The following is a 12,789-nucleotide window of genomic DNA, read 5'->3' as shown; positions in this document are numbered from 1 at the left end:
AAGAAAAAATCTGAGTACTTACCTGTTGGTGTGAAAGTAAAGGATGGCACTGTTGAGACAGAACAAAAAAAAATATTGCATTAATGTTCATAATTATTGTGGAATATTTTCTATCCTTCATCACCACATAATTTCTGTTAAAGTACACAAATCCACATAAAGTATCTTAGCCTGTATTCACACCCTACTCTCTATCCCCTAGTCTTTGATGCCTGCAGACATCCCTGGACCCCAACTGGGGGAAAGTGAGTGTTGAGCCAGCTGTTGGTTCAAATCCTGGCCCAGACTTTCAGGCCTGCTGGGTGGGGGTCACACACTAGGGAGATATCTATTGCTATCTCTAATACTCATATCATCACCCACACAGCTCAATTACTCACACTTGGCGTGGAAGGGGCCCTTGTGCAAAACATCAACCTACTGTACCAGACAGATTTAGATTCTGTAATGGCTGGTGTTGTCTGTGGGTATCTTCTATAAAATGTTATTTGTTGTTGCTGTATTTGAAGAATTGAAGTTGATGCAATGTTGCTCCATGCTGGTTTCCATCCAATGCACTGACTTAAATACATGGATTCTAGACATGCTGTCTGCCTTCAACCTACAGTTTAAGCATATGAGAGGGACATCAAAGAAGATAGATATTTGTGTTGTCATATTTTCATTTCCTCAAACAATTAATCCATACAGTACCTGTGCAAACAAATATCCTCTAAATGCCACAATCACCTTATCATGTTTGAATCTCTTGATTCTCAAGATATGAGCGGTTGGAGGCTTTTATCTGTTTGATGAATTCCTTTGAAGAGGAGACAGGGTAACATTCGGTAGGCAAAACAGTCAAAACAAATGTAAATGTGATGATGAAATGCATAAATCAGGTTTCTATTCTGACACAAGAACTGTCCCAGACATTTCAGTCCCAGGATAGATGAAGCTGCAACTGAGCTATGACTCTTTAAGAAATTATTTGGTTGCTGCAATCTCAGTGTTCTTTTGCTGATTTGTTTGAATTATTTCAGTTACAATTTCTTTTTGGAGGATTTCTGCAGCATGGCAGCATACAATTTGTACTGCACATTTTTTGAGTTTACAAATTCAAATATGTTATCTATTAGAGGCAACACTAGCATACACTGTAGCACACAGATGCACACATACACAAGTCTCAATTCAACCTATTTCACTCTGAGTGCAGATTGTTGCTTCATGTGGTTGCAATTATTCTCTATTCAAAACATTCTTGGTTACCGGTTCCTACAAAGACTGTGGCCTGTTGTGGTCTGGGTGTATGAGGAGGTGAAGGAAGAGCATGTCTGCCAACTGAAGAGTCGTAGATCATTACTGCACTCAAAGTCTACAAAGTTATTATTCTGTATGAACATAAAATATAAAAACCTTGGTTTATAAGTTGCTATGATTAAAAAACTTAGAATTATTTAATTTTGTGGAAGAGGCTGTTTACTTGGACAGTCACACTTCTAATCATTATAGAACACATAGGTAAGTGTGAAAGACAACAGAGCTTTAGGAAAAGCCTAGCTGATGTGTGTCTCACTTTCACATGACTCACAGTTCCCACTATTGGCACGACTGCAGTGGATTCAGAACATAGATAGCCTGTGTTTTCTATCTGACAGCCACAGATTAGCAACAGGCAGTCAGTCTATTGTCTGTGTGTGTCTCTAGGTTGAAGGGTGGATCTCCTCTAACCCTTGCAATCAGCTCTAAACCTGAGCCCAGAGGTGGCGACGGCGCAGGTAGAGCTCACAGGCAGCAGCTGCACAGCCCAAGGCCATGCATTAAGCCAGCCCACACATAAATGAGACTCAGAAAGAAAGGCTAATAGCTGTCTTTATACTCTAACTATTGTGGGCAGAGGCTGGGCATGTCATGAACCCTGTCACTTTGACTCAAGTCAGGTAATAACCAATTGGGTTATGCTGTGGCTACTCCAAAGATTGAAATGTAGCCCAAACACAGGCAGGTATTCAACAATTCTCACCTCCCTCATATCTAAATGCCCCTCTCTAAAAGAAAAGCAAGAGTACTTTAGGCATGTGAAAATGTCAGTATGTCCTTGATAAAGGGGGATTATGGCATGACATTCTCTCTTTCCCAGCACAGTCAGAAGGGAGTTGCTAAAAGGGGAGTTGTTGGACCTCAACTTGTACTTTACAGAAAACACTCTTCACACACCCTTGCAGAATCAGTGTGACAGAAGTATGAAAGAGAAATAAAGACATCTTCATGCAGCACTCTCAGTGGGGGCTCACAACACATCTACTCTCCAGTAGAGTACTTTCAGTTAGATGTCACCTAGAGCACTCTACAAAGACATCTTTCAGAGATGTGAGGTAGGTTGGGAGCATTTGGAACGAAGAAGGTGGAGGGGACTGTCTTGAAACAGAAATAAACACTGGTTCACACTAATAAATAGTGCACTGCATTTTCTCACTGAGTTTTGTAAGTGAGAAAACCTTCAGACTTCAAACCAGCACTTCAAATAACAAATTCAAGTTGATATTCCAGGTAGTGTTAAAAAAATGTGTACTGATGCACTCATGTACTGACCCTTCCGTATGCCTGCATAGCTGGTGGAGAGGCCATTCCTCTTCTTTCGGTGTCTGTACAACCAGATGCTGAAGACCATGAGGATGATCCAGCAAGCAGCTCCTATGCCTGCTATAAAGGCCGGCTGCTTCACCACATCTGAGATCTGCTGGGACAGGGGGTTCTCCTGGCTCTCAGTCTCTGTCATGCGCCCAGATGCATCTGAGGATGGGGATTTTAGGGAATGATTAGAGGTGAAGATAAGATAGCAGGATTAGAAAGGATAAAGGTACATTTGTGGTGCAAATTTGGATAGCACGCATCTAATAAAGGCAGTGAGAAACACGAAAACAAGAGAAGAGGAAAAGAAATATTTAAAGTCTAAAACTTGAATCAAGGGGAAATAGGGAAAATACATTTAAAATAAATGGAGTCAGCACAGTACATAAATATGAACATTCCTCTTCCGCCCGGTGCACAAAAAGATTCTTCATCTCAGCAGGTGTGTATGAGGAAATGGAGTCGTTTCTCTGTATTATTCAAAAGGCTTTCATCACAAATCCCAGTCAACAATGGCAGGTGAGCAGACAAAAGCAACGAAAGATATTCAAACTGAGTCTGTGCACCACACAAGCCTGATGGAACCGGATAGGAAAACACAGAGAGGCATCATTTACACTGAGCAGGGGTGGTTTTATAATCATATAAATAAATCCAATGAGATCATGCCCAAATACAGACACCACGGTAATTAGCAAACTGAAGCACATCTGTGAAAAGCTGAGGTGTGAATGCCTTGAAGCTGTTTCTACTGTGAAATGCACTGTAAAGGCACCGTCTGTATGACTGCTTACAACAACCAGCTCTCAGCCTGTTTTTCTCATCTGTCTATTCTCTCTGTGCTTCTCCCTCATGCGTGATACATGAAAGACTTCTCCGAGTTGTCCCACCCCCCTGCCATTCTGAAATTTCTTCATGTTCGGGTTACTTTGTCTTCATCTCTTTTTCTCAAGTCTTTCATGTTGTAGCCACTCTCTCATTCTCTACCAACTTTCTAAGCCAAAGGCAAAAAACACTTCCCCAGTGAAACTAGCTCCCTGCCATTACCCCTCCATATCCTTCTATCTGTCTAAGTCTCAGTCACTGAGTCTATGTCTCCTTCCGATGGTTGTCTTCTCACTTCTCTGTCTTCTCAATTTGTGGATCTGTCTGGCCGAGCGAACAGAGCATGCCAATGTGACTAAGCATCCCACAAGGGACTGTACAGGTATCTATGCTGGGATGACGCATACAAGCTCAGAGTGTGACAAATGCATTTGGGTGAAGCGCTGGTCCCCAAGGCACATTGTTCCACTCTAGTGTTGGAACATGGCAACAATCACCACAGGAACTCTTCAAGGGAGAGAAATTGTATCAGTCACAGCCGATGCTTCTTCATGCCCATCCCAGCCCACTCAATCACACATTTAAAACCAGATGGAGTTCTCTCTCTTACGCTGCCTCATCCTGCTATTCATGTGTTTTCCATCCCTCTCCTGAGTAGGCCAGCTCAGAGCTTTGGGGAATAAAAAACTGACAAAACATCTCAAAATATCAGTCCGTCTAGACTAAAAAGGACAAAAAACAAGAAATAAATTATAACAACTAGCCCCAATACATTCAGCACTGTTTCTTAGCATTAATAACATGTCATGCCTGAGCCCAGAGTGCAGGATTCATTATTGTCTAGAACACATTGCATCCTTGACTGAAGAGCGGAGCAGGGTGGGGCAGCCAGCTCGACAGCTCTGCCACACAGGAATTTAATGTGCCAGTGTTGAGCACACTGCCAGCTAGTGTAGCTAAAAGACATTTCAGAGTGCACAGAAACTGTAAAAATCCCCTGTCATTCAAATTCATCATACTCTTCCGTGGACAGTGTGATAATGTTTGTATAACAGTAATCACTTCAGTTACAGTTTTTAAGCATCACTTTTGATGATGAAAGGAAAAACAGGGAGAAGCTTGAACATGTCCGTCACTCCAAAGATAGGAATTACATAATTGTCTGTTTACTTGGCAGAAATTCATATTACTGAAAAGCTCTTGATTTGAGATGTCTGAATTAATGCCATAATTATTTGTCAGATGATTGGGTTTCATTCTGTGTGCAAAGATTGCCAGAGGACAAACACATTGAAATTGAGAAAATGTATCGGTTAGGAGAAAAACAAAATAACTATATGACCTCCTCTTAGAGAGAACTAAAGGTTGTTTCTACCCACCAAGCTGGAAGAAGGCGATATCGCTCTTGACCCCGGGACCCGCCCCGGTGCTGGCTGCTACCTCCACGCTGTAGCGGATTCCTGGGGCCAGACTGGGAATCAGCACGGATAAGGTTGAGCCGTCAACTGTACGGTTGATGTGGTACCTACTCTCATTCCCCAAGCACCAAATCTGCCATAACAGAAACAAAGTAGAGATTGAGGCAATGTTATGATGGCTTTGTGACAACATTCAGTTTGGTTGCTGCCACCAATCTGTGTTGTTATAATTGGTTGGTGCTGCTATTGCAACATTTTTGCTCACCGTGGGTATTGTGTTACATCTCTGAGGTAGGAAAACATTTTACAGCATGGCTTTATGTTTTACAAGCTGTACTCAACACACGGTCAGTATTAGCTGAGGTAGCCATAACACATCTCAGTGTAGCCTTAAGCCCATGAAAAACAAATGGGGATCAGCAATAACCCCCATAACCCAATTTCATCAGAAGCTGAAGTGCTGTCATTCCCAGGAAGGAGAGCAGTCTTGAAGGCTGACTCAAACCAGGGTCACAAAGAGGAGTACACATTCACCTCAGCATGAGGCTTGGAGACCTCCACATCCTGAACCCCAGACATTCTCATTTATTTACCCCCACACCAGTTAACCAGGTTAACATACACACATCACTGGGTGTGTACTATACATGTGTGTGTGTTTGCACTCCTGTGATGGAACTACAAAGTCCTGAAATATTCTGTGTATCTTAAAAATTGCTGTGAGTTGAAGTGCCACTAGGGACTGGGCTCGGTAATGAGCAGGGAACGCTCTCAAGCTGGACTTAAAAACCATGAAATTACTCTAAAGCCTATCACCAGAAAACATTTACCTGGAAAATTAACAGTGGCTTAACTTTTTACTTGCTCTCCCTCATCTCCACTTCTGCCACTAGCCTATTTTCCCTGTGACACAAAAAGGCTTTCCAATTAAAATACAGGACTTCCACAGCATAATGCATGAGAGGACAGCGCTGTCTAAAGTGAGGCCATTACAAAAAGAGCATACATTATCATGTAAGGAGGAGGAAAGGGGGAGTTGGAGAGAGGTGCTATAGGTTGAGGGATGCATTAGCACAGCCCCACAACAAAGACATGACTGGAATTATACTGTATACTCATTACCTGCCTTTACATGGATATCATGGAGTATAGTTAAGTTTTGTGTAGATTGTGCTCTTTAAATGTTATTAATGTTGTTTATTAGTTATTTAAATTTGTATTTGTCATGGAAAATGCCATGGAAGGCCAAATAATAATATCTACACTAAACACACAATGATCTGTGATCACCAGTTAAGGCCTAGCTACTATTACAGGAAAAAAGAAACCTACCAATAAGTATGACATAAATTGCTCATCACTACTATTCACCTTTGGATCACAATATGTGTGAGTCTACCATCTCCACCAGATGGCACTGTTTCACAACAGTTTCCACCATCTGTTTTGACTCCTTTCCTCTCCTGAGCTCTGACGAGTGTACAAAGGTGTGCCTCAACCAGGAATTCATTACCTTTCTATGTCTGTGCACAGTCTCTTTCTCTGTTATCTGCTCTGTCTGCATCCTTATTTGTGTCACCTTTGTGTGTCTATGCAATACTAGTCCCACTTGCCCAGACCAGAGGTAGCTGCTAGTTTTTTTTTGTTTTTTTTTTGTTACCTTGTACTCCTGGACCACCCCGTTCTGCTCCTCTTCTGGAGGGGGTTGCCAGGAGACCACGATGGCGGTCCCATTGTCCCCACTCTCCGCCACTGTAACCTCACGAGGAGGGGCACTGGGGGCTGAGGAGGGTAGACAAAAGAGAGAGAGAGAAAAAAAAATACACCTTCATACATGAGGCAGATTTTTTTTCATAACTGCATGCACTCTCTCCCTGTCTCCCCTCATCCCATTTAGCTGTCAGAATTTGTCCTTTATCTCTGCGTGAGACTAAAGCTGAGATAAGAACAAAGGACTAATAATCAAAATTCCAATGCTTTTATCTGAAAAGGGAGTTTGTTTAATGCAAGTGCTTTTGTGGGTAAATAAAAGCAAATAACTGTTTACTCAAAACAGACAGGGAGTTATGATGGTGTGGTGTATGGCGTGTGTCAACGCCAACCTGTGGTCCAACGGTAATTAAACTAAAATAATTATGAATGTAACATAAAAGACGTAATCACAGCGGGAGTGAATTTTATAAAAACAGCCATTACTCTGCTTACGGGAGAACAAACATTATGTTTAGAGCTCAGAAAACAATTATCAACAAAATTGGGAACAAAGGAGAATCCAGCAGAAAAAGATCAAAACACTCCCACACATACAACACACACACACACACACACTCTAGTAAACACTCACTCAGCACTCACATTTCTCTCAACTGTTTTCTACAGATTACAATTTGCAGTTGGGTCTCAACCAAACCTCATAAGACTGCCACAACCACACCCTATGAGAAGTATTAGTACAACACTTGCGCTGGAGTTTTGTATATGGGTTTCCATAGGGCCTTTTAAAGAGCTGAACATCCACCCTAGCATGCTTGAATACACCGCATTTGAACATAACATAATCCTACCCTCACTGCCTGCTGTGAACAGCTGTTGTATGCTCTCACACATGCAAGCTGTGCATATAAAATTGTGTAAACATGAAAACATGCGTGCACACATGCGAGTAGACCTGCACACATTCACATCCCCCCACCTTCCTCCAGCGTCTTGCCAATTTTGACATCACTGTCTGTTCCCTGGAATTCATTGAAGAAGGGGCGGACTTTGAATTCATATGTCACTCCTTTCCGAAGCTGCGGCACAACAGCGCTGTCCTCTCCAGGGGTGCGCACCTCGAACACAGCCCATTCGGTCCTCTGTGGTCCCTCCGGTGAGGGCCTGTACATCACCTTGTAGCCCTGGATGTACTGTGACTGCTGCTCCACCTAGTGAATGGCACAGGATCACAGACAAAGACATCAGCTTGACTTGATTAGCTGCTTCACAGTGGAAAATGATACAGCAATGTAATAGATTGTAGCGTCACTGGACAGCGACAGATTCGTGAAACTGATACACCAGGCGCTGCATAAAATGGGGTGCTAACTCTTCACATCACCCCTCAGTTTATCCCTCCACATCTACATCTCTCTTTTTGACTGTCTATGCGCCATTTGGAACAGCAGCGATTTGTGCAAACCGCAGTATGAGGTCATTGGCAAGAGGTTCCTCTAAGTCTGGAGCTGGTTAAATAGGACCAGGCTCCCAGAACAGCCTGTCTCATCCTGTCCTGCTCTCCAGTGTACTGACTAGCTGCTAAAGTCAAGAGGTGAATAGTGGAACTTTATACGGAGTACCAGAAGGTAAACTGCATCTGATGTAGCTAAATAAAGACAATAAATGTAATTGAGGGGAGTTGTCTGTTAGTTTAATCTAAGGACAACTGATGTTGCTTTGTGATCGAGCATGGTTGGAGAAAATAATAACCGCCAACCACTATGCTAATACCTCTACGAGTCCCTGTGGAAGGCAAGCAGCACTGGCTTGTAAAGATTTTAGTGATTTCTTTATCCCTCCTCTGTAAAATATGCTGCCGGCTCAGGTGGTCTTCATTAGCCTGAAAACTGTGCAACCATTTACCACAACACAAAGGAAAATGTAAAACCAAGAAACTCCACATTGGGAATAGATTTAACCCCCAGAAAACAAGGAAACTGTGGCACTTAACTGTAATGTCAGTCTCCTTCATGTCATATGTTTTTCTGGAACATTCCAAGTAGACAGGGTAACTGGGCAGTAATGTTTTAAATCAGTCTTGACATGTCAGTATCCTTTTCACGTTTCCTCAGTCCCATTCATCACTCACTATGGCACTTCATAATACCTGGGAATGTAGCGGTGGCCTTATGTCAAAAGGCAAAACAGGGACTGTTCTTCCCCTTCAGTGAGTCATCCCACAGCGTAATATCTACTGTATAAGCTGGCCAGCCATAATGTTTAGTTGCATTGTCTCATAATCTAAAAAAAAAAATACACTGACTTGATCAATTGCAGGTGAAAATAAGTACTTCATATTCAGCTTGTACCAGCAAAGAAACACCAACATAAGCTCCCACAACTACTTCTACTTCTTCCTCTGCTACCTATCCGTTTTAACATCTGTAAGCCATTTCCACTTAAGAGCATGAGTTGGCCGCCTCGTCCTTCTCACTTGTATTATTTTAACAGCCGTCAAGTGTTTTCAATCTGAGAGGGCACAGACTGGCACGCCACACATTGCTATAAGGAACTACATGGCCAGCAGAAGGCTGGGCCCTGTAGTTTGTCTTCTGGGCGGTTGAGTGGTCCACTGTGGGCAAAGCTGCAGATTTTTGGTCTCCGGCCAGTTGCCCAGTTCAGGCTCATTCCAGATGGACACTAAGAACACTTGGACAGTGTTCCAGGCTACACTCTGCAGTGTCCTTCCTCTGCAGGGTGCTAGGACGTTAGCACATTAGCTCGGCTGAGTGGCCTGACAAATTGACCGCAGCCATATCACTAAACTAACCGTGGAGCTTTGGTGACCAGCTATACCAATGATCCATATGACAATCTGTTGCTGGCTGCAGCTGTCTTAAGAAAAAGAAGTGACAATAGTGCATTCATGGAGAAAATTATACTCACTGTCCACTGCACCCTGACAGATGAGGAGGAGAGAATGGTGGGGTTGTGCAGGTGGATAACCACTTCTCCCAACTCCCTTTGGATCTGACGATGGTCCACACCCTGACTAGTGGGAGGGATATCTAGTACGCAGAAGCACAGACATCAAAAATGAATTATTCTGTAAATTTCAGAAAAATCTAAACACTGCTGTACTGTATATCAAATCAGTAAGAAGGCAGTTCTCACCTTGTGTTTTCACAGCATCAGTGATAGGACTGGGATCACTTAACCCATAGGCATTGGCTGCCCGTACTAAGAAGAGGTAGACTGCGCTGGGCTTCAAGCCCTTCAGTACAAATGACTCAGTTTTCACATGCTCTGCCAAGGTCTGCCAGCTGCTCCCTGATGCATGACTGTGGACACACAACAGAGAGAATAAAGGTTTAAATAGCTTTATTAAAACCATGCAATTATTTTGTTTACTGATCGACAAGCTGATTAGTTTTACCTGAATGCCTCTATTATATAGGATGTGGGTGTGGCTCCAGCATTAAGGTTAGGTTTCCATGAAAGGGTGACAGAGGTGCGGGTAACGTCAGTGACCTCAGGTTTGGAAGGGGCACTGGGGATCAGGTTTGGGTCAGTAGGTCTGTTTGGCTGAACTGGGACTCCAAACTCTTAATGTAGAAAAGACAGAAGGAAAGAAAATGGCTAGAATGTAGTTTATTGCTATTTCCCAGTAAGCAAATATATGCTAAACAACAATATTACCTCTCCTTTAACTGCAGAATAAGAATATTAAAATATATAAAGATATTAAAAAATACACTAAACCTCACTATTGGTTTGGCTTACCATGGACTTCTAAGTAGGCTTTCCATGAGGCCTCTCCGCTGGGTGTGGAGGCGATGCAGGTGTAGGTGCCAGTGTCACCAAGCTGGAGAAGAAGAGGTGTAGATATTTTGTTATATGGAAATTATTTAAATGTGTGCCACAGTTTCCTGAACTAGTAGTAGTTTCTTTCCCTCTCTCCCTCTTCCTATCTCTCCCCCACAATCACTGCTCTGCTTATTGATATTCTGGTGAAGGCTGTAGCAGGCAGCTGTCATTGCCTGATAATCTCAGTATCGTCTCTTTCATAGCAGAAACTGGGGGAAAGCAGCTGGAAAGGCCAAGTGGCAGACCATTTCTAGTCAAATGGAAAAGATTTTCACAGGATCATTGACTAATTGGAGACCATTTTCTCTCTCCGCCCCCCTCCTCCAGAGAACCAAACATGGAAGTGACTGCTCTATGCAACAGATGTAGTGACAATCTTAACTGAGGATATATGGTTAAACCCTAGTTCTATGCTTTTTGATAAATTAATAAATTTGTTGAAGAAAGTGGGGTTGTTTGACATTTTAGAGTCCATTATGCATTGGTGAACTATGGTGTAGTGTTTGTAGTTTTGTTATATTTTAGTTCAGGAACTAAAACTACCAAGGTTTGTTTGTTTGTTATTTCAATGGCAAATGTAATCTGCATTAGATCTGGATCTGCATCAAAATACACATAGAGAGAGACGATCATGTGATACATGTGCCAGATTTTCATACAACATGCAGTAGTTCATGAGAAAACAGAGCTGAAAAAAAAAACACTCTGGATACAAAATTCAGGTCCATATCCAATACTTTTGTGAGAGAAGACAAAATTATTGGACCTGCACCTGGATTTTGTATCCAGATCTAAAATAAATCATTAGGTTTTTTTTGGCTCATGGTCAAAATTTCTTCCAAATTAAATCTATTTAGTTTTTTTTTGATATTCTGCTAGCTAACAGGCAAATAAACAAAACACAAAACATAACCCTGTTGACAAAGGTATGTGCCATATTTTTACACCACTGCATTTTTAAAGATGTCTACTCTGTCAACCCCAGTCAAAGGTAGGTAAGACAAATAATTCTGTTGTGGTTTGTTGGTGATGCATAGTACGCTAAAGGCTACTGTGTTGGTGTGTAAGCAAAATAAAGAGCGAAAAAGAGAAAGAGATGAATTGCTTGAATAACTGAGTGTGAACATATCCTGCCAAGGCCCCCGAGGTGTGTATTTTTTTGTCTGGCAGATAAGAAAATGTAGAAAAACTCAATAACACTCATGCGACCACATTTATAAACTAAATTACCTCACGCATCAAAAACATCTTCATTAAAATATTGTCAGGGAGAAATGACAAGTTCATTAATGTAAAGTGCCTGCGGAGTTTACTCAGCTACAGCAGGAGAGGGGTTCAGACACATCCCCTCCTGCCTGCCTTGCACTGGCGGCCCAATCACACCGCAATCTTGTCACCACAAGACATGCCAGCATTCATCAGAACACCGCAAACTGACGTGAACTCTGACTCCGTGACGCCTCCATCTGGAAGACACGTCAGCACCCTCTCCTTGTCTCTCCCTAAGAGTGTGTTCAGCATCACACGGCTTGCCATCACACACACACACATACGCGTACACGCAAAATTACACACAAAACCCACTGTGCATGCTGATGGACAGGAACTACAGACTGTTCGACTTCACAGACTCCATTTCAAACCCGCGACAACTGACTGACAGCCCACTGAGGGTTGGGCTGCTGGCAGGGAACACATGCTTTATTTACCAACCAGCAGGGTGTTGCCCAGCACATTATGGATGTGATATGGACAACTTTGAAGTGTATTTGAATGGATTTAGACATTAAAGGCAGACTAATAGAAAATCATAATTAAAAACAAAATTTTGCATCTGTATAAACATAGAAATGCAAGGTAAGCTTATCCATTCTTAGAGAAATTACAAACTCCAAATGCCACAGAATACTGCAGTTGTGTTTTACATTGCTTTATGTAAAAAAGGGATCTGAGCATTTTTATACATGTGCGCAGGTGTTACCTTTGCATAGCGTATCTGCAATGCGCCCGTGTCCAGCTGTTTGACCCTGGAGTCATGTGTGGACACCAAGACGCCATCCTTCCTCCACAAGATGGTGGGGGTGGGGTTCCCTGATGCCACACAGTTGAGTACCACTGTACCGTCCACAGCTACTGTCTGATTGGTTGGGCCCTGTCGGATAACTGGTGGTGGGCGGTCTGACACAACTGTGGAAGGAGCAGAATGAGCAATTATGTGGAGAGATGGAAGAAGAAAAACTGTGAAGATGTGCAGGGACAGAAGGAACAGCTGATTCAGACAATTATATCCATCATGTATTAGAAAACACACAAAAAGCAGGGAATGGTGAGCATCTGACAAACAGCGTGCAGTCATGTAAGCATGTGAAAA

At 42.5% G+C, this 12,789-nt stretch overlaps 1 protein-coding gene across 8 annotated transcripts in view; it reads right to left on the bottom strand.

The window, feature by feature from the left end:
* Positions 1 to 12,789, bottom strand: part of robo1 (roundabout, axon guidance receptor, homolog 1 (Drosophila)) — a 202,505-nt gene that overhangs the window by 14,767 nt on the left and 174,949 nt on the right. For all 8 annotated transcript variants that reach the window (XM_046074722.1, XM_046074726.1, XM_046074720.1 and 5 more), the window contains 10 exons: positions 12,400 to 12,605; positions 10,335 to 10,416; positions 9,988 to 10,156; positions 9,726 to 9,892; positions 9,498 to 9,619; positions 7,549 to 7,780; positions 6,517 to 6,638; positions 4,818 to 4,989; positions 2,575 to 2,775; positions 23 to 49 (listed from right to left, as the gene is read on the bottom strand). In XM_046074722.1, the coding sequence (XP_045930678.1) occupies positions 23 to 49; positions 2,575 to 2,775; positions 4,818 to 4,989; positions 6,517 to 6,638; positions 7,549 to 7,780; positions 9,498 to 9,619; positions 9,726 to 9,892; positions 9,988 to 10,156; positions 10,335 to 10,416; positions 12,400 to 12,605 (1,500 nt within the window). The remainder of the gene's footprint in view (positions 1 to 22; positions 50 to 2,574; positions 2,776 to 4,817; positions 4,990 to 6,516; positions 6,639 to 7,548; positions 7,781 to 9,497; positions 9,620 to 9,725; positions 9,893 to 9,987; positions 10,157 to 10,334; positions 10,417 to 12,399; positions 12,606 to 12,789) is intronic.

Source organism: Micropterus dolomieu, linkage group LG17 (genome assembly GCF_021292245.1).
Source record: "Micropterus dolomieu isolate WLL.071019.BEF.003 ecotype Adirondacks linkage group LG17, ASM2129224v1, whole genome shotgun sequence".
Classification (NCBI taxonomy): Eukaryota; Metazoa; Chordata; class Actinopteri; order Centrarchiformes; family Centrarchidae; genus Micropterus; species Micropterus dolomieu.
This window is presented reverse-complemented; position numbering and strand designations above follow the sequence as displayed.